Here is a 25,264-nt window from a genome sequence, read left to right as displayed (position 1 = left end):
ATATTAGTCCATTGAACACGTCTCTAATGAGGTTGCGGTTATGACTGGATATCAGCAAGGCCCACCACTCTGGGCCCCAAGTAAAGTAAACGGTAGTCAGAACACCTTGTCCCTTTGAAGCAACTGCTTTGTTCCACAAACAGGGCTCAGCAGTGTGTTGTCTGTACCCAAGAACGTGGGAGTCTAAAATGGATTTTCAGAACGCAGTTAAAAAGTTTTTTAGGTAAAGAATAAAGGACACAGTCTTTGGTTTTTGTCTCCTGGTGCCTTGATACTACATCACAGAATGAAGTCTTTTCCTGATTTGGCAGTGTTCTCAGTCTCGCTTCTTGGTAAACCTGGCATTGAATGAAAATGATCCCTTTCTGGAAAAAAAGGCAATACAAGTCTGATTCTCAGTTGGCAAAGAATTAATACAAGGTCCAAACTTACTTGTCAGTAGGTTCACCTCTGGCTAGTTTTTCAGCACAAGCAATAGCTCCTTTGTGAAGCCAGCAATATGTATCCACAGCTACTACCTGTCCTTTATACTTCCCCACGTGGATGGGCTCAGAAGCTTCTTTGATAAATTGCAGTAATCCATGTATTCCCATACTGCCAAGTTAACTATGTGATGTGAGAGGAGAAAGGAAAAACAATATTTAGGAACAAAATATATTTACCCAAAAGGTTTAGAAAAGTAAGAAACAGAGCTTGGAAATGGGTATAGCAACTGTTATTGCTTAGATATTTGAGAATCCTTGCTCTTTTAATACTTTAACCGGGCTCCTCCCTGCCAAGAATTCCCAGTCTGGAATATTTATGCTAATCACTAATTCTGCCACTTGCCAATTCCTTAACGTTTATTCTTTCCAAAGTGCTTTCCCACCTGGAACCATAATGTGTGTTCCAAGCCGTTAACACACTACTATGCACACAGGAAGTGCTAAAGGAACATGAATGTCTTAGCTCTCCAAGAAGGCACTGTTAGATCTACCCCCTTCCATCTAGGAAGAAGTCCCTAAGTTCCTTCTATACAGAAATTCTGAAGCTGGCTCAGACCTTTCTGAAGCAACTACAATGGACTCTTGAACAAGGGGGGGGGGGTTATTTGCTCTCACCCCCACCCAGTCGAATATCCACATATTTTTGACTCTCCCAAAACTTAACTACTAATAGCCTACTGCTGAGCAGAAGACTTACCAATTACATAAATTCAGTTAAGACATATTTTGTATATGTATTATATACTGTATTCTCAAAGTAAGCTAGAGAGAAGAAAACTTTATTAAGAGAACCACAAGGAAAATACATTCACAGTACTGTACTGCATTGATGGGGAAAAAAAAAAAATTCACCAAACAGTGAACTCTCACAGTTCTGATCCCAGTTGTTCAAGGGTCGGCTGTAGCACTCACCCCCACTCCTCAAGATAAAAGGGAAAAGCAATGGGGCCCAACCAATGGGGCCCAATGGGTATTTCATGATATAAACCTCTTCCAGCAGACGTTAAGTTTGGGGGGCACGGAAGAAAGAACAGGTCAGAAGTCAGCCTCACCTTGATTCGGTATCAAAGCCCTGAGCTCTGGGTCAGCGGTGCAGTCGCCAGTTGTGGAGCCCGGTGGAGGATTCTGATTCTTAAATACGGCAGGTAATTTGGATGCCCGCGTTACCCGAGCCACGGTTTGGGAATAACAATCAGCCTCCTACCTCTCGGACAACGCCTCTAAAGAGAGTCTTCTTCCCCTTTGAGGGAAACCGATGTAGCACACATTTAGGAAACGCGTATGTCTCTTCTAAGCTAAGTAAACGCGCCCGCATAGACGTCTCCTCTTCAGCGCAGAATGAGTGGGCCGGCGCCAGCGCGGGGCGGGCAGCATCTCAGTGCGCCCACTGGCCGCACGGGAGCTGCAAGCACACGCGCGGCCTCACCGCTGCGCTCCTGTCCCCGGCTGTGCACGGGTGGGCCGCAGGCCCGTTCCAGGAGACACGCTTTTTTCCCGCCTGCACATCAAGAAGAAAATTCACCGTCCTTCAAGACTCGGGAGGCTGCTGTGAAAGCCGGGCTGCCAGCCTGGGCGGGAGCCCGCGCACCGGCGACCCCTCCCCTGCACTCAGGCAGCCCCAGCCCGGCCTGCCGAGCGATCAGCACTCGGGACTCTGCGGCCGCGCGGCTCAGAGACGCGGCCCGACACCCTCCTCCCGGTCCCGGACGACCCGAGTCCCGAGAGGACGCCACCCTGGGCCCACACACAGCCCGCGCCGCTCCCTCCCCGGGAAGGGCTCTCCCCACCCGCCCCAGGGCAGGCGGCCGGGGGAAAGCTCCGAAACCTGCCCCCGACGCCCCCAACTCACCTGGCCCGCAGCACCCGAGGCAGAACACCGGGAGCCGGCGAGCTGCGCGCACCGAGGACTTTTTAATTTGCGCGGGAGCGCCTGAGGTCCCGCCCCAGCGGAAGTGACGCCAGAGCGCTCCTCGGCGACGCCGGCTCGGCTGCTCGCGGCCTCCGCTTCCGGACCTGGGCGCCGCTCCTCGCGGGACCCCCGGCTGCCGCGGCCTGCGACCCCTCCTGGCGGGCGGGGCGGGGCGGGGCGGGGTGGGGGGCCTGGCCTTCCGGACCTGCCAGCATACTGTGCGGCCTTCCGAAGGCGCGGGCGGACCTGGAGCAGCTGGCCCACCGGAAACGGTTCCCAGAAGTCGGTAGTTTCGCTCCCGCGGGGCCTGCTGGGAGTTGTAGTTCCCCGCCGATCGCGGCCTCAGGTCGGGGCTGCGGCGGCTTTAGGAGCGCCCTCGCGTGTTTGCGTGGGGTTTTTAACACCTGCTGCAAGTTCGTCCCTTAGTCACTGCGAGGGGCAGTTGACCCCAAGGCTGTTCCTCGCGGCGGGCTCAGGGAAATAGAAGAGGCGTCGAGTTATCTACTCTTGGGACCCGCCCTGTAGCCCTAGGGCGGGGAGAGAGGAGCGGTTGGTAATTGCGCTGGGAAGGGACAGCCGCTCCCGGACCGCATTCACCCCCAGGGCCGTGGGCCCTGCTCTTATGGGGCCTCATACTTGGCTTATAAACGCTTGAGCAAGACTAACGCAGTTTCTCACAGCTCAAGGCACATCCCCTTTAAAGTGCCGCCTGAGCAACCGCAGGGCTGCGACAATTTCCGGTGTGTTCCAGCCACCGTCCGATGGCAGGGGTCCGATGGCAGGAGGTCCGATGGCAGGGGTCCGATGGCAGGAGGTCCGATGGCAGGGGTCCGATGGCAGGGGGTCCGATGGCAGGGGCCCGATGGCAGAAGGTCCGATGGCAGGGGTCCGATGGCAGGAGGTCCGATGGCAGGGGTCCGATGGCAGGAGGTCCGATGGCAGGGGTCCGATGGCAGGGGTCCGATGGCAGGGGTCCGATGGCAGGGGTCCGATGGCAGGAGGTCCGATGGCAGGGGTCCGATGGCAGGGGTCCGATGGCAGGAGGTCCGATGGCAGGGGTCCGATGGCAGGAGGTCCGATGGCAGGGGTCCGATGGCAGGAGGTCCGATGGCAGGGGCCCGATGGCAGGAGGTCCGAGGGCTGGAGGTCCGATGGCAGGGGTCCGATGGCAGGAGGTTTGATGGCAGGGGTCCGATGGCAGGAGGTTTGATGGCAGGGGTCCGATGGCAGGAGGTCCGATGGCAGGGCGTCTGATGGCAGGGTTTCCAGATGTCAGGAGGTCCGATGGCAGGGGGTCCGATGGCAGGAGGTTTGATGGCAGGAGGTTTGATGGCAGGGGTCCGATGGCAGGGCGTCTGATGGCAGGGGTTCCAGATGTCAGGAGGTCCGATGGCAGGAAGTCCAATGACAGGGCGACTGATGGCAGGGGGTCCAATGGCAGGGGCGTCTGATGGCAGGATGTCCTATGGCTGGGCATCCAATGGCAGAAAGTTCGATGTCTAGGCATCCAATGGCAGAGCATCTGATGGCAGGACACCTGAAGGCAGGGTGTCCATGTGTCTCCCAGTGTCTGTGGGAGGCCAGGAGCCTGACTTCCACCAGCGCCAGTTCAGTCTCCCAGGTACACTTACTCTCTGTTCTCAGTTTTTGTCACGTGCACCCCCCTGACTCTGTTGAGCCCTCATTCGTCCCTCTTGCTCCTTCATTCTCCCTTTAAAACAAGCATCCCGGGGGATCCCTGTGTGGCTCAGCGGTTTAGCGCCTGCCTTTGGCCCAGGGTGTGATCCTGGAGACCCTGCATGGAGCCTGCTTCTCCCTCTGCCTGTGTCTCTGCCTCTTTCTCTATCAAAAAAAATAAAAATAAAAATAAAAATACCCCTGCCCCACCTCAGGGCAAATCAAAGAGCTGGATTGTTGTTTCCCGCTGCCATAGCCTATTACTGTTGCAAACTTAGTGTCCAGCTTCGTTCATCTTTGACCTAAACGGGGTGGAGTGGGCTTTGTAATCAAATAATCATGAAAATGAGCCTTATGGTGCAGAAACCTTAAAGACATATTGGACTCTGCTGGTCACTGGGGTGAGGCTTCCTGTCTTCATGATGCTCTAGACCTTGTATCTGTCCTCTTCCCTTAGAAATGCTGTGGTAAAAAATTTGGAAAGAACTCTAGTTAGACCAGACCACAGAGTGCGTTCCGGGCCCAGGGATGAGCAGGAATGATAATAACTAGTCAACTTAAGGGGAAGGCTAGGGACAGTTCCTAACCACAATAGGGCAAAGAGGAACTTAAGTGTGAATGGAGTGCGTTTGTAGAAAAATGTCCTTACAGTCATTGGACTGCCCAGCTGTGGTAACGGCTTCAGTATATCAGATCCAACCAAAAATATGCCACACTTGTGGGTCTTAGGAAGGAAGCCAAACATCAGAAAGATGCCCAGCTACATTGAATCCATCCTGAAGTGAGCATAGAGGTTGCCTGTACCTTTACTGCTAATTTGATTCCCAAGTGTCAGACTGGTTTCTTGGCTACATTTGAAGCCTGGAACTTTTAGAAAACACCAGTTAAGTTTCACTGAATAGAATCTTTTTAGTTTTTGAGAGGATAAAACCATTAGAGTCAGTTCATGCAGTAGCACGCTTTAGGTGTGCCTGTCATACTAGGTGGTATGGGCAAGACGAAGAAATGGCCCCTGACCTCAAGCAGCTTGGATCTAGTTATGCAGACAGAACATGTATTCATTAAAAAGTTAAAGAGCAAATCATGATGGTGTATTATTAAGTTCTGCCATAAGTGGTACGGCCCATACGGTGTTCTTAGCTGGAGACTGGTAGCATGCTGCCAGCTTTCTGAAGTTTCCCTGACATGTACCCAAACACCCTGTGATGACTCCTTTGCCCTAGCACTTCTCATGCTCTCTATTTTAATTGACTTTGCCCCAAGATGTAGCAAATAATAATGCAGACCCAGTTAAGTTTGAATTTCAGACAAGCAAAAGATACATTTTTAGTATGTCTACTACAGTATTTGGGACATACACTAAAAAATCCATGTTTTTTGATATTCAAATTTAACTTGGTATTCTTATTTTTATCTGGAACCCTTACCTTGGGGGCAGGGATCATGTCTACTAATTTTCACATCCCTGGTGTTTAGCACTGGCGTTGATAAAAACAGTCGGAATATGTAGACTAATAGATGAATGTCCTAGGTACAGCATTATACATTCTAGATTTTCTGGGCGGCTCTCATTTTTAATTTGTTGAAAGGTCATGCACTTTGATTTTTAATTTGGAAAATACTACGTCTGTTACTAGGGAGCAGTGTTTTTTTTTTCTTTTTTCTTTTTTAAAGATTTTATTTACTCATTTGACAGACCAAGAGAAAGAGAGCACAAGCAAGGGGAGTGGCAGGTAGAGGGAGAGGGAGAAGCAGACTTCCCACTGAGCAGGGAGCCTTATGCGGAACTTGATCCCAGGACCCTGGGATCATGACCTGAGCTGAAGGCAGATGCTTAACTGACTGAGCCACCCAGACACCTCTGGAGCAGTGTTCTCTAAAATGTGGAACAGGAGTGATCATTTGTGGCCCCTCTGGGACGCCCCTCTACCTTTGTCTAGTTTCAGGCGCGAGTGCTCCAGCCACAGCTGACTAGCACATCCCCCTACTCCACATACTTCTACAAAAACCAGCACTTTCCAAGACATGATGTAAAAATGGGTTCTTTTCCTTGGCAGCACGGGAGGCTTTTGCTCAGCATCAAATTTCCCTCCAAGGCATGGAGACACGGAACTGAGAATGACCTAAAGTACTGTAAAAGTCAGTACAAAATCCTTTGTCATCAAGTTGTGGGGACTGTGTTGTCACTTCGCTTCTCTGTTGAACACAACATGAATGTGTGAAAAGCAGGATGCTTACAGTGTAAGGGTAAAGATGATGAGCAATAGTGTGATTGTTATATAGACCTAGAACTGATGCGGGAAACAAAGGCAAAGGAAATGTAGCTTAAATTAAAATCTCCTTACAGCTTGCAGCCCACTGATAGATCCCTGAATTGTGCAGAGTGTGGAAGCCACTAAGGCAGCCTTCATGTTGAGAAAGAACCTTATCTTGGCAGCAACTGGCCCCCCCAAAGTCCTGAAAGCCTTGCTTCCAGATTCCTTGGAGACTTGCACTAGCCCTAACTCCCACCATTAAAAAGTATACAAGGAGTCACTTCTCACAATCCCAGTAAAGCTCTTTCTGCCCACAGGTTCCTGTCCCGTGAGCAGCAAAGGGATGAAGGGATAAGCAGAAGAGATAGAGGCCCCTGACTCCCCTCACTAGGCTCCAAAAGTCTTCCTGGCAGGTAGAGACTCTGAGAAAAAGCAGAACAAGAGATAAGGGGACAAACCAACACAGCACAAGAATCTCAAGGCCACAAGCTTCCAAGTCAGTTCTCACTAAGACTGCCACTAGACGCCCTCAGTAGCAACCCATTTGGGACCCTTCTCACTCTTTTCTCTTTTTCTCTTCTCACTTTTTTCTTTCCTTTCTGTTCTCCCCTTCACTTAGTAAACTTTCACTTAAATTCACCCTTTTGTGTCCTTGAGATGCATTCTTTGACCCTATGGAACAAGAACCCTGCAATCCTGCGACAAAACAGCACTCTTCTTTTCTCATGGGTCATTAAAAGCTCTAGTTTTCTGAGTAACTTATTTTTAGGTGTTCGTTTTTGAAGCTTAATTCGGCTGATTTTTACTTACATTTAATTGTTTTTAATTATTTTAATTGAATGACTTGTTTTCATTGTATTTTTAGTTATTTCTGTTAGAGCAAGTGATACTTATGAAATTTGCTTTTTAAAAAATGAAAGTTAAAAATGAGTCAATGTAAAGAAAACCTAATTAGTAAATGATAGGACAAATATGAATAAGTGGAGTTTCCCAAACAGTCATTTCTCCCATCTTTAAAATACTCCTTTGGCTTTTGTCCCATTTCTCAGCTTCCCTTATGGTAAAATGTCTTGACAGAATTGTCTGGGAGGATAGAAAAGAATTGTTTTTCTCAAACTCTTCCATTCACTGTTGTGTATTTTTTAAGTGAGAAATAACTTATGCAGAAAGATCCACAAATGCTAAGCCGATTATCCCCAAAATGAAGGTAGCATGTTACCCCCCTTTCTGCCCCCCCCAAAAGACCTCATTCCCCCTTTCCAGTAACAAACATCTCTGTCCTCCTCAAAAGTTACTACAGTCTGTCTTCTAACTGCCTGTCTTAGTTTTGCCTTATTTGTAAAGTTTATGTAACTAGAGGCACACAGTTTTTATTCTTTAGCATTTGGCCTCTTTTACCTTACATTGTAAGACATCTATATTTTTGAGGGAACCTATAGTTTTTTTTTTCTCTGTCATTTTTAAGTATGATTCAGTTATGGAAATACAATTCATTCATTCTGTTATTGGTAGATATCTGAGTTGTTTCCAGGTTTGGGCTATTATTACTGCTTCTGTGAATATTCTTGTGACTTCATGTGCATGTGACTTCAGTTCCTATTACTCTTACTTTTGCTTATCTATTTTAGCCACACTAGTGTCCTTACCATTCCTTGAACAGTTACTACCATTGCTCTTGTTTATCTATCCATTTTTCATCTGAGTATAGTTGACACACAATATAGTGATTTAGTTGCTTACTCTGTTTCAGCTATAGTAGCGTCCTTGCTATTTCTTAAACATTCCAAGTAATGCCGACCTCCAGGCTTGTATGTGCTGTTTCTTCTTCCTAGAATGCTCTTCCACTAGATATTCACATGGCTCACTCCATCACTTTTCTCAGGTCTTTGCTGTTAGGGCGCCTCTCAGCAAGGTATTCTCTAACCACTCTACCGACATTAAAATTAAATTTTTATCCCCACCCAGGGATACTCAATTTTTTCTCCTTGGTTTATTTTCTCCACATTACTTATTATAATTTGACATACAGAAGCATTTTAGTTATTTGATTATTTCTCACCCTACTACAATGAAATCTCTACAGGGGCAGAGATTTTTTTTTTTTTAATTTTCTAGAACACAGCTTGACACATAGTAGACTCCCAATTAATAATGATTGAATAAATGAGTGAGTAAATATAATTAGCTACTAGCCTGAATGTAGAATGGTCACTGACATTTTTTGAGCTTTGGATAATATATCTATTTACAAAGCTCTTTTATAGTCAAATTGAACAATCAAAATGTTATCAACACAAGTATTATTTGAACTACCTAGGACATAGGATGCAGAAGGAATAATGTTGGTTTTCATTCCCTACTATGGAGAAAAAATATTTTAAACAGCCTCCCTTTTTTCCTTTACAAAAAAACTCCAAAAAACTATGTAGCGCATTTATAGAAAATGACAATTCTAAAATTAATATCTCTGGCTCCAGCATAGCATTTTAGAGAAGCTAGCATAGATATTTGGCAAAGCTCTCTTTTGAAATTGGAATTGAAATTTGGAATAAGCATGATCTACCTCTTATAAATTCATATAAAGAATAATAGTCTTACTATGAGAGTTCGAATTACAACATTTAGGAAGCACCTCTTGTATCGAGTTTCTTGTATGTTTCACCTGCTTATCTTGTTTAAATACTCATCACAATATTATGAGGTTGGTAAATTTATGATCCTATGTTACAGATAAGACAGCTGAACTACCAAGGGATCTGAATCCCCTCATCACCATGGCTTAAATGTGGAACTTATGCTTTGACCCACTACCTTTAGATGGCCACTATAGATGTTTATCCACATGGACACAGACATCACATTAATGTTCAAAGGTATCCATTTACTGATTTCACTTCAGAATTATTTTAATTTCTTCTTTCTCTTTAGTTGATTTGGGAAGAATAAAGGAAAGGAACAACTTTTATTTAGAATATACTGTGTTTTGCATGTGTTACTTCATTTAGTTCTCAAAATAGCTCTGAAAGATAATAATTATTGCCCCATTTACAGAAGAGAAAACTTAAGCACAGAGAAGAAGATATGCTCATCCTAGTCCTAATGCTATTATGTAAATCAAATGTGTATCAAACCAGGTCTCTAAAACCCCATACTCCTTACCATGACATATGGGGAGCAGAACAGGTGTTACCCACTGAACAGTGGATACCCAGGAGAGGGGGAGCTATGCCTAGTTCCCACTGGGAACAGGCAGTAATGGGGCTATGGAATCAGAAAGACAGGAGAGACACTCCTGTCTTTCCCATTTCTGGATCCAAGATGCCTTGTTCTCACTCTGGCCCTCTGGTCTACCCTGCTGGGTCAGTGTTAGGTGATGGGTTGGCGGGGCCCTGTGATCACAGCAGCGCAAACTCTCCATTCTCAGAGAAGGTCTTTAATTAGTCACAAGTCTGGGCTCAGTGGTTCAGACTGAGGAAGCTCCTCTTCCTGCTGTTGGAGCAGCAAGCACACCCACCTCCAGTGATTCTCAGTGTTACCATGACTTCTTCGGGGGCCCAAGGTTACTTACTCATCTCAAAGCTTCAGTTCTTTGTTTTTGTTTTTTAATTAGAAAAACAAAGGTGAGAGAATGTGAACCCCTTTTCTGGTGAGCTTGGGATCAGTCATGCCTATGGCATAAAATATATATGGCTTTGACTTTAGTGGGAAGGTGTGACTTGCAATAGAATAGGATACCAGAATAATAGTTGAAGGTGGTAAGCTGATGGAGGACACTCTTTCACCAGATAGCTAGAAGGGACACTACCATTGAAAAACTCAGTGAAATACAACCTGGAACAAGAAGCGGACGTCAATACATCAATAGAGTGAGAAAAACAACCAGTAAGAGCCTGCTTAGTGAGGAGAAATACAAGATGGAGAGGCTGAGCTTGAACAAAGGAGTCACATTGATTATGACTCGACATATGATTATGAGGCGACTGAGTAGTCCTTGTGTTGAGAGAGCCAGATTGTGCATGGAGCAGCTGCTCTCAGAATGAAAGAATAATGAATTCGTGTCCACTTATTAGTCTTTCAGCCTCCAGGGCACTTACTCAGCCAGCAGTTCTATTTTCAGAAGCAGAAGATAAACACGTACTTTAATCTCACCATTTAAAATCTAATAAATATTTTTACCAAACATCTGTGGCCAATTTTTCCATTGTTCTTTTGTACATCTATAAGCATATTTTATCTCTATAGCTGTCGTCTGTAATCCCTTATGTACTGCCTCACTTGGTTAAGAGCTTAAGCTCTGGACATACCTTACCTGGATTCAAATCTGGACTGTACCACCCATTAGGTATTAATTAGCTGACTTGGGAAAATTTACCTACTCTCCTCATTTTTAAGTATATATGAAATTGAGTTGGATAATGGATCTAATAGGATTGTGAAGATTAAGTAAGATGATGTATGTAAAGCAAATACAGTGTCTCAATATTGGTTAAGTGAAAAAAAAAAGCCCACTATATATATTTTTAAAGATTTTATTTATTTATTTACAAGAGGCACACACAGAGAGAGAAAGAAAGAGGCAGAGACACAGGCAGAGGGAGAAGCAGGTTCCATGCAGGGAGCCTGATGTGGGACTCGATCCCGGGTCTCCAGGATCAGGCCCTGGGCTGAAGGCAGCACTAAACCACTGAACCACCCACCCAGGCTGCCCAAGCCCACAATATTTAATAGTGTGTAGTGATTTATAGTGTGCTGAGAGCTTTCACACATTTTTTATTTTGTTTTCATCACTTAGTGAGATAGTTCAGGTTTGTCTTTTTCATAAAAAAGAAGGTTTTTAGCTCTGTTCAGGGGCTCATGTAATATCATACAACAAATGGTAGAGTCAGAATATTTTATCTAAAAAGACATTTTTGTCCTTAGATTAATGGCTTTTTACAGCTTTATGCTACTTCACTTTAACATGAAATTGCTGTTGGTTTCTTTCTTTCTTTTTTTTTTTTTTTTGTAGTTGATTTAGCCAACTTCTATTATGAAAACAGAAGAATCAAAATTAGAACCCAGGTGTCCTCCTGCATGACCTCATCCTGAGCCTCTGGTTCCCTCAAGAACTACTCAAAGGAACTGAATTGGTTAAATAAAAATTGTATTTATGCGTACTGTCACCATTTCTGGAAACTTGCTGGGACTTAAAAGAATAGTTATGCAAGGGAGGGAAATTGAAATTCACTGAGCATAAGTCTTTTAGTTGCAAATGACAGAAACCTGACTTAAACTAGCTTTTGTAAAAGGGGAATTTATTCCATTATGGGTTGAATTGTATCCCTCAAAAAAGATATGTTTGGGAAAAAAAAGGTATGTTGAAGTCCCAACTCCCAGTACCTCAGAATGTGACCTTATTTGGAGATAGATTATTATAGAGAGAATTAAATTAAAATGAGGTCATTAGGGTGGGAGCTGATCCAATGTGACTAATGTTCTTATGAAAAGGGGAATGTGGATATAGAGATGTATATAGAAGCAAGACAATGTAAGAGACCCCAGAGAAACTGACCATCTACAAGCCAAGGGGAGAGACCTGGACACATCCCTCCCTCACAGCCCTCACCTGCCAACCTGCCAACACCTTGATTTTGGACTATCCTCTGAATTTCAAGATACTAAATTGCTATTATTTAAGCCACTTAATTTGTGGCACTTTGTTACAGCAGCGCTGGCACAGTAGTGCACCCTCTTATACATGAAGAGTTCAGGAGTAGCTTAAGGATTTAGGCAAGGGTGGATTTAAGAGAACAAACAATATCATAAAGACTTGATATGAAGTATTTGCATCAGGCTGTACTTGGGGGCAATCTTGGCCACTCAAATGTAGATATCTAATCACTTGGCAACTTCCATGGAACAAGGGATCCTTTTCTCAACTGTTAGAGCAAAAGGCCCAGGATAAGTAGTTATTGGCTCTAATCCACCTAGCTTTGGTTATGCCCAAGCCTGGAAAACAAGGTTGGGAGAAGAGTCAGGGATTCTTAGCACCACTGAAATCACATGACTTAAGTGTGAAGGTAAAGATGTGATATCCGAATGAGAAATTAATTGATGTTACCAAGAAAAGGAGGGCTTAAGTGCTCAGAAGGCCCGTGTCACTACACATATCTGTCTGTGCCAACCACTGTCATACCACTCTTGCTTAATTGTCCTATCCATTGCACTGATTAGGAAGCTGAGGCTCAAGGAATCAAGGCTTGTTGGTAGAGCTGAATATTACCAGATGGTTACAGGATGTTTATGATGTATAAGACATGCTCCTAGGACTATAAATGCAAGGTCATGTATTGTCCTTGTGTGCAGTGGGGACAAGTAGGGAAATAGATCAAAACACTGAACAGCTTTTTGTAAAATAAAAGGGAGCCATAATAGGAATAGGAGCAATAGGAAATAGGAATATAGCTGTAAGTGGGAGGGGGATCCGGTATAGTAGGCGGGTGGGGAAAGGTCCTTCTCACACTTGTCAAAAAAGTCTTCTTACAATTTGTGCCAGGTTAAACCATCAGAGCACTGGGAGGCAATGATATTATTAAACCTTGCAAAGCCTGGTACCTGGTGAGTATAAAGTATTTAAGGAATGCATAATGGGAAGGATGAAGTGGGCCTTATTTGAAGAAGCTAAATGTTATTAAGGTCTGGTCTTTCTTTATAGGTTCTGAGTCTTTAGCTCTGTGTCCATTTCCAGGGTCACCTGTGACATTTAAGTCTTCCTTCCTGCTCATTTCCATCCATTTTGCAAACAGAGGACTCAAAGCTTTGGAGTTTGCATTGTCTTTTCCTCTGAGTTTTGAACAACTTTCTTTGGTTCTTCTTACCCACTGTATTATGAATCATCTCCCACAGAACAGTGTTGTCCAAACATTTGCTTTATTTAGCTTTCAAAAACACCTCAGCAGAGCATGATATCGTTCACCAATGCTCTGCTTGCTTAGTTTTCAGAAATAAAAAATGTGATGGTTTTATAAAATATGTAGGCCTTCATAAATCTTTGGGTCTCAGTCTAGGTGATATATATTTTTCATTTCTAGTCTACTGATTCTTGATGATCACATTTTCACAAAGACATGAGTAAGGGTACCTAACTTGTTCCCACACTGGTACCCTCCCAGCCTCCTCGCTCTTTCCTCTTTCCTCTTTCTGGGATCACTCTTTCCCACCTATGAGGTAGGTTGCTCACTGCCCTTATACCTTTATGATGTCCAGTGTCCTTCTCAGTAGGACCATGTCCACCACCACAGCTGATAATTTCAGTGACCTTTCCAGAATGAAAACTTGAACTCATTGACTCTCAGAGTTATTTAGGAGTTGGTTGGATTCCTTTTTTATGCACATTACCTACAGCTGGTCTCCAGGCTGAGGCATTTCTGCTCACTGGGGACTAGATCATCAACTACTGAGGCTTGGCTCAAGAAATGTGTCATAGTGAACCCATCCCATTCCACTGGGAGTCTGTCTCCATTAGGCATAGCCTGGGTTTTCTTTCTTTTTTTTTTTTTTTTAAAGATTTTATTTATTTATTCATGAGAGACAGAGAGAGAGAGAGAGAGAGAGAGAGAGAGGCAGAGACATAGGTAGAGGGAGGAGCAGGCTCCACGCAGGGAGCCTGATGTGGGACTTGATCCTGGGACCCCAGGATCATGCCCTGGGCCAAAGGCAGGCACTAAACCACTGAGCCACCCAGGCGTCCCTAGCCTGGGTTTTCTGCATCAAAATTCCTATGAGGCAGTGTAGAATCTATAAATATTTTTGGCAAAAGCACTTCTGAGTTTGCATAACCCAGATATAGTACCCTGATCTCCGTGCCATTGTATCTTTATATATCTTTATGTAGCTCTTCAAGTGATAGAAATACTTTTTCTAAAACTGAATTTTCAGGTCTATCTGTAACTGGTACTGGTGAAATGCTGCTAGCAGCTTTCTAGAAATTATCAGACCTCCCTAAAAATCCTTTTCAGTGGAAACTGCAATGGTATATAAAGCTTTTGTTTGGAAAGGGCACTGACTTTATCAGGTTGGGTGACCTTTTGATAGTGACCGTGAATGGACTGCAGACCATATATGTTCCTTCTGTTTTACTCTGCCCATCATATCTCCTCTAAGTGATCTGGCTGTAGCAATATGAGTCCTAGTGCAAGACAAATCCTGCTCACTCTCTTTTTCCCCCACTGTATACTTTGTAAAGATCTGGCTCCTAAAGAATAACATCCACAGAAATGCTCCTGGCAATTACTTTGTCATTCTTGGGTAGCACTTCTGCTTAGACCAGATGTCCTATCCTTCTTCCTCAGATTACCTGTTCATGACAAGTCAAGCTGTCCTTGTGCATCTTAAATCAATATGTATGTTCTAATTATAATAGAAATACATATTTTTGCATTGTATATTTTGTAGCGACCTTAGGTAAAAACAAAGATGTGTGGAGAAGGAACCAAAAATCCTTAGGAAAACTGTAATATGACTATTTAAAGGTAACTAATGTTAATATTTTATGTATTTATGGCATTATATATATGTATGTGTATATATAATCTCAAGTTTTTCTCATAAGTTATTATCTCATGAGCATTTCACGTATTACATATTTCTTCATTATGAATGAATCCTAATGACTTAACTGTTTACTTATTGAATATATTTTTTAAAATTTATTTTTAATTTATATTTATTGAATATTTAGCTTGTTTTTATCTTTTCTTGTAGATAGTAGACATATTTATATCTTTAACCTCTTATCCCATGACTTCCTTGGAATGAATTCCATGGAGAGGAATTGGAGAACTTGATTATCTTGATCCTTAATGTCCTTGTCATTGGCAAATGATTAGCAATCTAAACCACCAGCTCTTTAGAAGTGCCTCTTCCAATGTTCCCCTGGTGATGTAGGATATTTTCATTAAAAGACATTTTGATCATGTGCTAGGTGAAAGATGTCACCATATTCTCCCTTTACATTTTATTTCTTTGGCTACTAAGAAGTTGAGCATTGAGTCTTGTATGTTTTCCGTATTTGCATTTATTTTGTGTATTCACTCCTGATGTCCTCTGCTTATTTCTTTTTTTCCTTTCTCTCTCTCTCTCTCTCTCTCTCTCTCTTTTGATGTTGGACCTCAGATGTAGAGTTGTGGAAGTGATATTCCTGTTTTCATGGACATTGCTCCTTTTCATATTGATTCTTGATTCCCAGCTTACTGTCTCTCCCCACACCCAACATAGGCAAACTTTCCAGGGTATTCATTCATGTGTGTTGTAAAATATATACATTATAGGCATGTATTTTAGATTGATATATATCAAATGGTATTGCGTATTACCTTTACTTGTTTCTTAGTTTCACTTAGCACAATTTTATTTTTTATTTTTATTTTTTTAAAAATTTTATTTATTTATTCATGAGAGACAGAGAGAGAGAGAGAGAGAGAGAGAGAGGCAGAGACATAGGCAGAGGGAGAAGCAGGCTCCATGCAGGGAACCCGATGTGGGACTCAATCCCAGGTTTCCAGGACCATGCCCTGATCCGAGGGCAGGTGCTAAATTGCTGAGCCACCCAAGGATCCCCCTCACTTAGCACAATTTTAAAGATCACCTTTGCTGCTCTATGTTTATGCTTTGTGTTTACTTCTAACTGCTGCGAAGTGATACATGATGGGCGAATATGAGTACATTCAACAGGAATGGAATTGCTAGGACATACCTAACGTGACTAATCACCCATTGCTGTTGAGGTGGCTATTCAAGTTTAAATTCCCACCAGTAGTTCATGAAAATTCTTAAATCCGTACATTCTTTCCATACTTACTGGCTATTCTAACAGGTAAGAGTACTATGTCATTATTTTACTATATGTTTCTCTGATTGCTAATGAATTCTGAGCATTTGGCTTGTGTTTTCTCTTGTGTATATTGCCTAATCTTATGCATTTTTAAAAAAATGTTTTTTGGTTTATTTGTTTTTTTAAGAGATTTCCAAATATCTTGTATGTTTTGCTCTCCTTGACATCATTTTTGTTAGCAGTGTTCCCTGCAGTTAATTTTAATTTTGTTCATATTATTTTATACATTTGTTTTAAATTTAGTGAGTAGTCAGATCTACTAATGGTGTTAGGTGATTTCATCCAATGCATTTATGATATTTGGCAAAATGCATTGTGTTTTGTTCTGCGCTAGCAGCCTTTTTATTGCTTTCCCCAAATATGTTCTTCCTAATATGTCAGCCAGTTTCAAAAAGTATATTGTCACTTTTGATCCACTAGGGGCCAACACTTGCTTGAAAGAAACTGATGTCCTTTCCTAAAACTAATCCTTTCTCTCTGAAAGAGAGGAAAGTAGCTGAAATAAGCCTTTTGTAAAATTAAGTGATCTCCATTTAAATTAAGTGATTAGAAATTATATAAAAGAATCTAAATAAAATGAAAAGGCTACCAATTAGATAAAAAGAATTTCAAGTTTGTTTTTTTTTTGTGAAAAAAATAAAAGCAGAAAATACAAATACAGCTGTTAAACTTTTTAACAAATTAACTTAGGAGAACATTTTTGTTTTAAAATATAAAATAAAAATGGTCCAGCTTCTATACAAAATCCACATCAAACATTAGTAAATAAACAGTAATGACTTTTTCTACTTTTCTCCCCCTCTTTGCTCTGAAAGGCCAGGAGGTGGGGCTCTCCCACCCTCCATATTCTTTAGGCTCCTATACCAAGTGGAAATAACCGAATGGAAAACTGTTCTCAAGCAAGAAAAAAAAATCAGTTGTTTTAATTCAAATGAGGCAATCTGGACAAAAGATCCAGGCTGACCCTAAAGCAATCATTGAGAAGCCCTTCCTCTTGGAGTCCCATTAAGGCTCTTAAAATCATATTTATGACATAGAAGTAGACAAATCCACAAGGGAGGAAGCAGAAAAAGAGAGAAGGACCAACTACCAAGGCTGCAATTGTCTTATCTATGAAAATACAAAAGGACAACTGAAAACAGTTCTTTACATATAGATAGCTGCATCTATTTAGTCCTTGAAAAAAAGATGAAGATCAAATGGTGGCCTATATGCAAAATAATGAGGAAAGTAAGGCCCTATTATTACTACAAAGATGCATACACCAGCTTGGGACTTGGCTTCTGGGGTGCCTCTTCCTAGGTGGGGTAGCTATGTCATACCAAATATGACAGCACATGTTCCAAGAAGAGATTTGTATGTGAATTCTCTCTCTCTCTCTCTCTCTTTTTTTTTTTTTTTTTTTTTTTTGAGTGAGAGAGAACTCGCACATGAGCAGGGGTTGGTCAAAGGGAAAGAGAGAGAATCTCAAGCAGGCTCCGCGCTAAGCACAGAGCCTGACTCAGTTTGATCTCACAACCCTGAGATCATGATCTAACTGGAAATCAAGAGTCAGTCACTTAACCCACAGAGCCACCCAGGAGCTCTGTGCATGAATTCAAGCAAATGCATGAAAGATTTATGTTTGTATGTAAGCCAAGATAAAGTTTTAAAAATCAACTAAAACACATCTTAAACATGACAATTTACATTATAAAGAACTTTCAAATTAACATCTTTTCTGCTTACTTTCAATTTAGTACCTATAAAAACTGAGAATGTACAACAATAAGAACACATTTAAAAGTCCCCAAAAGGGATGCCTGGGTGGCTGAGCGGTTGAGCACCTGCCTTCAGCTCAGAACGTGACCCTGGAGTCCCAGGATGGAGTACTGCATCGGGCTCCCTGCGTGGAGCCTGCTTCTCCCTCTGCCTATGTCTGTGCCTCTCTCTCTCTCTCTGTGTGTGTCTCTCATGAATAAATAAATAAAATCTTTAAAAATAAATAAAGTACCAAGAAATACCACAAATTATTTCATAAAGTTTATTTTTTAACTCTTAATGGACAAGGTTCATTTTTTATGTATGAGTAATATGCAGAAGGTGGAAAATGCAAATACTAGGAGTTTTCTCTAAAAAGCATGCTATCCTCCTATCTCCATTCCCAACCTCTGGTCTTCCAGTTTTGCTCTCCAGAGGTGGTGAAAAGTATGATTTTGTTGCCAGTTTCTTGCCATCTGATTCATACAAATATATATATGTAATGTGGATTGGTCCACACCTTTATTTATTTACTTATTTTTAAAAATATTTATTTAATTATTTGAGAGAGAGAAAGAGAGCACTTGCATACATGAGCAGGGGAAGGGGGCAGAGGCAGAGGGAGAAGCAGACTCCCCACTGAGTAGGGAGCCCAACGCAGGGGTGGATCCCAGGACCCTGAGATCATGACCTGAGCTAAAATCAAGAGTCAGATGCTTAACTGACTAAGCCACGCAGGTGCCTCCATAACTTGCTTTAAAACACCAGTCCACCACCACCAGAAACAATGATAACCACTTAAAATGATAGCTGATTTGAACAACGTGGATCAGAAATGCATGTGTACACTTATCCATGAACTGTTTAAAGTAAATACAGCACAGTACTGTAAATGTGTTTTCTCTTCCTTATAATTTTCTTAATGGCATTTTCTTTGTTTTAGCTTACTTTGTTTTAAGAATACAGTACATAATACATATACGATACAAAATTTGTGTTAATTGGCTGTTTTTGATATTGGCAAGGCTTCTGGTCAACAGCAGGGTATTAGGAGTTGTTTTGGGGAAGTAAACAGTTATACATAGATTTTGAACTATGTGAAGAGTGGGAACCCCTAACCTCCGTGTTGTTCAAGCGTCAACTGTAGTTTGGTTTCATTTCAGGTCAGGTCAGAATGAAGTATGTCTTACTCTTTTTAACAGTTACAAAGTATTCCATTGGTTGAACATGTGAGAGTTGATTTCTCCTCTCCAAGTGAAAGACATAGAGGTTAATTTCAATCACTGGCTATGAACACAATATTAAGTGATTTTCTGTGTACATACATTTCTTTTGTGGGAATGTAATTTAGGAATAGACACTTGGAAGAGTAATTGATGGATCAAAATTTATGGTCATATCATGTAAAGATACTGCTGACATTGCCCTTCAGAGAAATGTGACACCACACTCTCACCAAGACTACTTTTTATCAATTTTTTTGTTCTTTTCCAATATGTTGGGTGAAAAAAAAGAATCTTATTGTGATTTTAAGTTGCACTTCTCCTAATATGGGAAACCTTCAACATCTTCCTATTTTAAAACTATTTGTATTTTGCCCTATTTCTCCATTTTCCTACATGATGGTAAGACATTTTTTTAAAAGTGATTTGTAGATCCTTGTGTACTGTGAAAATATTTTCCCTGAGTTTATTCACAGAAATTAAAAATTTTTATGCATAAAAACTATTGGTTTTTTTACATGGTGTTTGGGTGTTACATTGGGCTTTATTTTATTTTATTTTTTATTCCTTTTAGGGGGTACACTGTTCCTGGAGGTATTGCAATACCAAGTTGATACAAGAAGTGGATGGAGCAAGCTCCTATTCCATCTCTTTGATCCAAAAGTCCACTCAATATACTATCCTCAGATAGAGATGTGTCAGATATTACACTGAGAAGATGGTAGCTACATTTCTCTTGATCTTACCCAAATGGTGGAGAAGCCATGTCATGCCAGGCTTTAAAAAAGACCCTAAGTCAGAGGCTGCTTTTTAAAATTCTTCCATATTTTCTTCCAGTATTTTCATTATCTCATTTTTTTCTTTTGTATACTTCATCCAGCTAAAACTTGTGTTGATGTAAGAAACAAGGTTGATAGAATATTTTTTTCACTAGATGGCTCCCCAAAAGTCTCTGACTGACTTGACAATTCATCTTTACCATTGATCTGAAGTGTTCAAAAAGTCTCAAAACTGCCTTCATAAGTATTTGTATGTTTCTTGACTCTTCTGTTGATTTATCCTTATATCTCTTTGTGTGCATGTGGCAGACTATTTTGATTATATTGCATTGTAGTACATTCCAAAAATCAAGATAACAGTGCCCATGGCCACCACTTCTGTTCAACTTAGTCCTGGAAGTCCAAGCCAGAGAAATTGGGTAAGAAAAAGAAAAAAGCATCCAAATAGGAAACAAGTAAAATTGTCTCTATTTTCAGAAGACGTGATCTTACATATAGAAAATATTAGACTCCAGACACACACAAAACTTTTAGAACTAATAAGCAAATTCAACAAAGTTACAGAACACAAAATCAACATAATAAAGGCAGTTGCATTTATACACACTAACAGTAAACTATCGAAAAAGAAAATCAAGAATACAATCTCATTTACAATAGCAAAAAAGAGAATAAAAGATTTAGGAATAAACAAGGAGGTGAAAGACACATGCATTAGAAGTATAAAACACTGGTGAAAAAAACCAAAGGAATAAACAAAAAGCAGAACCAAACCTAGAAATTCAGCTGATGGTTGCCAGACGAGGGGGACGGTGGTGGGTTGGGCGAATGTGTGAAGGTGAGTGGGAGATACAGGTTTCCAGATATGGAAGGAATAAGTCATGGGAATAAAAGGTACAGCATAAGTGCCTTTTAGTCAATGATATTGTAAAAGCGATGTATTGAGACAGATGGTAGCTACACTTGTGGTAAACACAGCATAATGTATAAGCTTGTTGAATCCCTAAGTCTTACACCTGAAACTAACGTAACATAGTGTGTCAACTATGCTAAAAAAAAAAAAAAAAGAAGAAGAAGAAGAAAACACCATGAAAGAAATTAAAGCAGACAAATAAATAGAAAGAATTCCCATGTTCATGTATTGGAAGAATTAATAGTGTTAAATAACAGGTACAAATTACTCCAAGAAATCTACAGATTCAATGCAATCTATCAAAAATACCCCAATAGTACTTTTCACAAATGTAGATTAAAAGCAAAAACAACCCTAAAGTTCATATGGAACCACAAGGCACTGAATAACCAAAATTATGTTGCAAAAAAAAGAAAGCTTGAAGCTTTACACTTCTGATTTGAAAAATATAGCACAAGTCTATAGTAATGAAAACAGTGTGGTACTGACATAAAGACAGACATATAGATCAATGGAACTAAATAGCAAGTTTAGAAATAAATCCACGTATATAGTCAATTGATCTTCTACAAGAGTGTCAGAACACACAACAGTGAAAAGATAGTCTCTCAACAAATGGTGTTGGTAAGAATGGATTTCTATAAGCAAAAGAATCAAATTGGACCATACACAAAATCAACTCAAAATGGATTAAAGACTTAAATATAAAATCTGAAACTGGGATCCCTGGGTGGCTCAGTGGTTTAGCCCCTGCCTTCAGCCCAGGGCATGATCCTGGGGTCCCGGGATCGAGTCCCACATCAGGCTCCCTGCATGGAGCCTGCTTCTCCCTCTGCCTATGTCTCTGCTCTCTCTCTCTCTCTCTCTCTCTCTCTCTCTCTCTCTCTCTCTCCCTCTCTCTCTCTCTCTCTCTCTCTCTCTCTCTCTCTCTCTCTCTCTCTCAATGTGTGTCTCTCATGAATAAATAAATGAAATCTTTAAAAAAAACCCTGAAAATGTAGAACTCCTCAAAGAAAATGTGAGAGGACTTCTTGACAATAATTTCTTGGATGACACCAAAAGCACAAGCAACAAAACCAAAATAAACAAGTGGGACTGCAAACTAAAAAGCTTCTTCACAACAAAGGAAACAATCAACAGATGAGAAAGATCCTACAGGATGAGAGAAAATATGTGTGAACCATCTACCTGATAAAGGGTTAATAACCAAAATATATAAGAATCTCCTATAACTCAATAGCAAAAAACAAATAATCTGATTTTTTTTGTGGGAAAGGAGCCAATTTATGAAATTAAATAAAGTCCATGGAGGGAGTGAAGAACACAGGCCGGACACCTCTACCCCGGCTAGGCCCAGCACAGCTGGAGCTCAGCACATCCCCTGTTTTTTCTCTCCTCCCGGGAGGGGGCTTAAATAAGCCAGGCCTCAGCCTGGCCAAGGTCCTGGAGCCTATGGAGGGCAGAAGTCAGAGAAGTAGGGGTGCTGCAGGGCCTCTTCTGCCAAGATGCACTGGACGGGGTTACACTTCAGGAGGTTCTGCAGCAGGTCCCATCCCGTGGCATTGAGCTTGGGTACAACATTCACAGGGATGTGAATACGGGCAAAGGACTCAAAGAAGCATTTCTCTGTAAGGACATACAAATGGCCAGCAGGTATATGAAACGGTGCTCAAGATCACTAATTTTCAGAGAAATGAGGTTCAAAACCACCATGAGACCATATCACCTCACATGTTAGGATGGCTACTATATTAAAAAAAAAAAGACAAATGTTGGCAAGGTTGTGGAAAAACTGGAACCTTATACACTGCTATGAAGAATAGTGTAGCCACTACTGAAAACAGTATGGAGTTTCCTCAGAAAATTAAAAATAGAATTTCCATATGATCCAGCAATCCCACTTCTGGGTATATATTCAAAAGACTTGAAATCGAGATCTTTTTTTTTTTAATTTTTATTTTATTTATGATAGTCAACACAGAGAGAGAGAGAGGCAGAGACACAGGCAGAGGGAGAAGCAGGCTCCATGCACCGGGAGCCCGACGTGGGATTCGATCCTGGGTCTCCAGGATCGCGCCCTGGGCCAAAGGCAGGCGCCAAACCGGTACGCCACCCAGGGATCCCTTGAAATTGAGATCTTGAAGAGATATCTGTACCTTTCTATTACAGCACTGTTCACAACAGCCAAGATATGGAAACAACCCAAATTTCCATCAACAGATGAGTAGATAAAGAAGATGTGTGTGTGTGTGTGTGTGTGTATTCATATGAATATATAATGGAATATTATCTAGCCTTGAGCACTGGGTGTTATTCTATATGTTGGCAAATTGAACAGCAATAAAAAATAAATTTATAAAAAAAAGTTGCTATTTGTGACAACATGGATGAACATAGTGGGCATTATACTAAGTGAAGTAAGCCAGTCACAGAAAGACAAATAGTGCATTATTATTATATATGAGGTACTTAGATTAGTTAAATTCATAAAGACAAAGTAAAATTGTGGAAAACAAAGCAATTGTGGGTACCAGGGTTTAAGAGAGAGAGGATTGGGAGGAGGCAGAGAGGGAAATTGAGAGTTTTTCAATGGGTAGGAAGTTTCTGTTACACAAGCTGGGTAAGTTCTAGAGGTATGCTGTGCAGCATGATACCTACGGTTAACAGTATGGTATTGTGCACCTAAATACATTAAGAAGGTAGATCTCATGTTTAAGTATTCTTAGCAATATCCTACCTTCCCCCCACAAACCCCCAATAACTCACAAAAAAAAAAAAAGAAACAGATTTTTGGAGAGGATGAATATGTTTAGTATTTGGTTGGATGATATCACAGGTATGTGCATATACCCAAATACATCAAGATGCTTATATTAAATGTGTGCAATTTTAATATGTCAATTATACCTCAATTAAGCTGAAAAAAAAATCTGGAAGAGCTAGTTCTTTCTTTTTTAGATTTTTTCCTGAAACATATAAAAATATGTTTTCCCTATGAACACTAGAAGTTTACTTTTAAAAAGTTTGTTATCTTTATTCATCATTTCAAGTTTATATAATAGTTTGGGGAGGATTTTCATCATTATAATGCTTAAGTTTCTGAGCCAATAACAAATACTATTCTATTTAACTATTTTATATCCCTCAGTTTAATTAATTAATTAATTAATTAATTATTTTATTTATTTATTCATTAGAGACAGAGAGATAGAGAAGCAGAGATACAGGCAGAGGCAGAAGCAGGCTCCATGCAGGGAGCCCAACGTGGGACTCTATCCCGGTTCTCCAGGATCACGCCCTGGGCTAAACCGTCGAGTCACCGGGGCTGCCCCAGTTTAAATTAAAAAAAATTTTTTTTTTAAGATTTATTTATTTATGATAGACATAGAGATAGAGAGAGAGAGAGAGAGAGAGAGAGAGAGACAGGAGGAGGGAGAAGCAGGCTCCATGCTGGGAGCCTCACGTGGGACCCGATTCTGGGACTCCGGGATCGCGCCCTGGGCCAAAGGCAGGCGCCAAACCACTGCGCCATCCAGGGATCCCCCCCCCAGTTTAAATTTTTTAATTGACATTTCTAAACTAGGATTAAAATTGTTTAATATAGATCTTGCATTTTTTAAAGTTAATATCTTATTTTTTAATAATAAATTTATTTTTTACTCGAGATCTTGCATGTTTATTGTTAAATGTCTTTCTAAGAAGTTAGTATTTTGATTGTTGTATAAATATTTTCTTCTGGTACATCTATTAGTTAATTGTTGTTTGTGTACTGGACACCTACTGATTTTTTTTGTATTAATTTTGTATCTAGACAATTTACTGAATTTTCTTCTTGTTTACAATGGCTCCTAAGTTAATCCTCTCAGGTTTTCCAGGTATTTATACACAATATATGAGAACAAGACATTTAAATTTTTTCTGTCTTCATTTTTAGAAAGCAAAGTAAGAATCTACTAAAAAATAAAGCTATATAACTTTTTGATGTACATGGAACCATTATTGATAGAATAAACATCTGGGATACAGAGTAAAAGTTGTATATTTTAAAATAATTGGGGGGGGGTTGTAGAGAGAGAGAGAGGGTGTGAGAGAGCAAGGGAATTTACCAGTAAAAAAAAAAAGAGTGAGCTCTTGGCAGTCATAAGAGAATTAGAAAGCATAGCTAATAGCAAAATATGTCTAATAAAAGTAATGGACATTAGTATCTGTCAAATCTGTTATATTATAGCACCTACACTGAACCTTAGATTAAATTCTCCTTAACATTGTGAGTAACATGGTCAAGTCATGTGGCATGTCCTTCAGCCTGCTACAGCAGCAGCTAATGAAATGTCAGGACCTCTGTCCCCTTTTCTGGCAACAAAGCTGCAACGAATAGACAGTGATCACCCTGATCTGCTTCTTCTTTTTTC

General features: G+C 41.0%; 2 protein-coding genes and 1 non-coding gene across 6 annotated transcripts in view; all 3 read right to left on the bottom strand.

The window, feature by feature from the left end:
• The window catches only part of EXO1 (exonuclease 1), a 32,067-nt gene extending 29,657 nt beyond the window's left edge, over positions 1–2,410 (bottom strand). For 3 of the 4 annotated variants that reach the window (XM_055323462.1, XM_055323465.1, XM_055323464.1), the window contains exons 1-3: positions 2,335–2,410; positions 1,538–1,983; positions 433–606 (exon numbers count right to left, since the gene is read on the bottom strand). In XM_055323462.1, the coding sequence (XP_055179437.1) occupies positions 433–593 (161 nt within the window). In that variant the 5' untranslated portion in view covers positions 594–606; positions 1,538–1,983; positions 2,335–2,410. The remainder of the gene's footprint in view (positions 1–432; positions 607–1,537; positions 1,984–2,334) is intronic. The other variant, XM_055323463.1, reaches the window with a different exon arrangement.
• A 658-nt stretch (positions 2,411–3,068) lies between these two features.
• On the bottom strand, positions 3,069–5,516 carry LOC129509008 (uncharacterized). Its single transcript, XM_055324350.1, has 2 exons — positions 5,499–5,516; positions 3,069–3,857 (listed from the first exon to the last, which is right to left on the bottom strand). The coding sequence occupies exons 1-2, from the start codon at positions 5,514–5,516 to the stop codon at positions 3,069–3,071; spliced, it is 807 nt and encodes a 268-aa protein (XP_055180325.1).
• Positions 5,517–19,732: 14,216 nt separating this feature from the next.
• Positions 19,733–19,926, bottom strand: LOC129509197 (U2 spliceosomal RNA). Its single transcript, XR_008664306.1, has one exon. It is a non-coding gene; the product is annotated as a U2 spliceosomal RNA (small nuclear RNA).
• Between the last annotated feature and the right edge of the window lie 5,338 nt (positions 19,927–25,264).

Source organism: Nyctereutes procyonoides, unplaced genomic scaffold (assembly GCF_905146905.1).
Source record: "Nyctereutes procyonoides isolate TBG_1078 unplaced genomic scaffold, NYPRO_anot_genome, whole genome shotgun sequence".
Classification (NCBI taxonomy): domain Eukaryota; kingdom Metazoa; phylum Chordata; class Mammalia; order Carnivora; family Canidae; genus Nyctereutes; species Nyctereutes procyonoides.
This window is presented reverse-complemented; position numbering and strand designations above follow the sequence as displayed.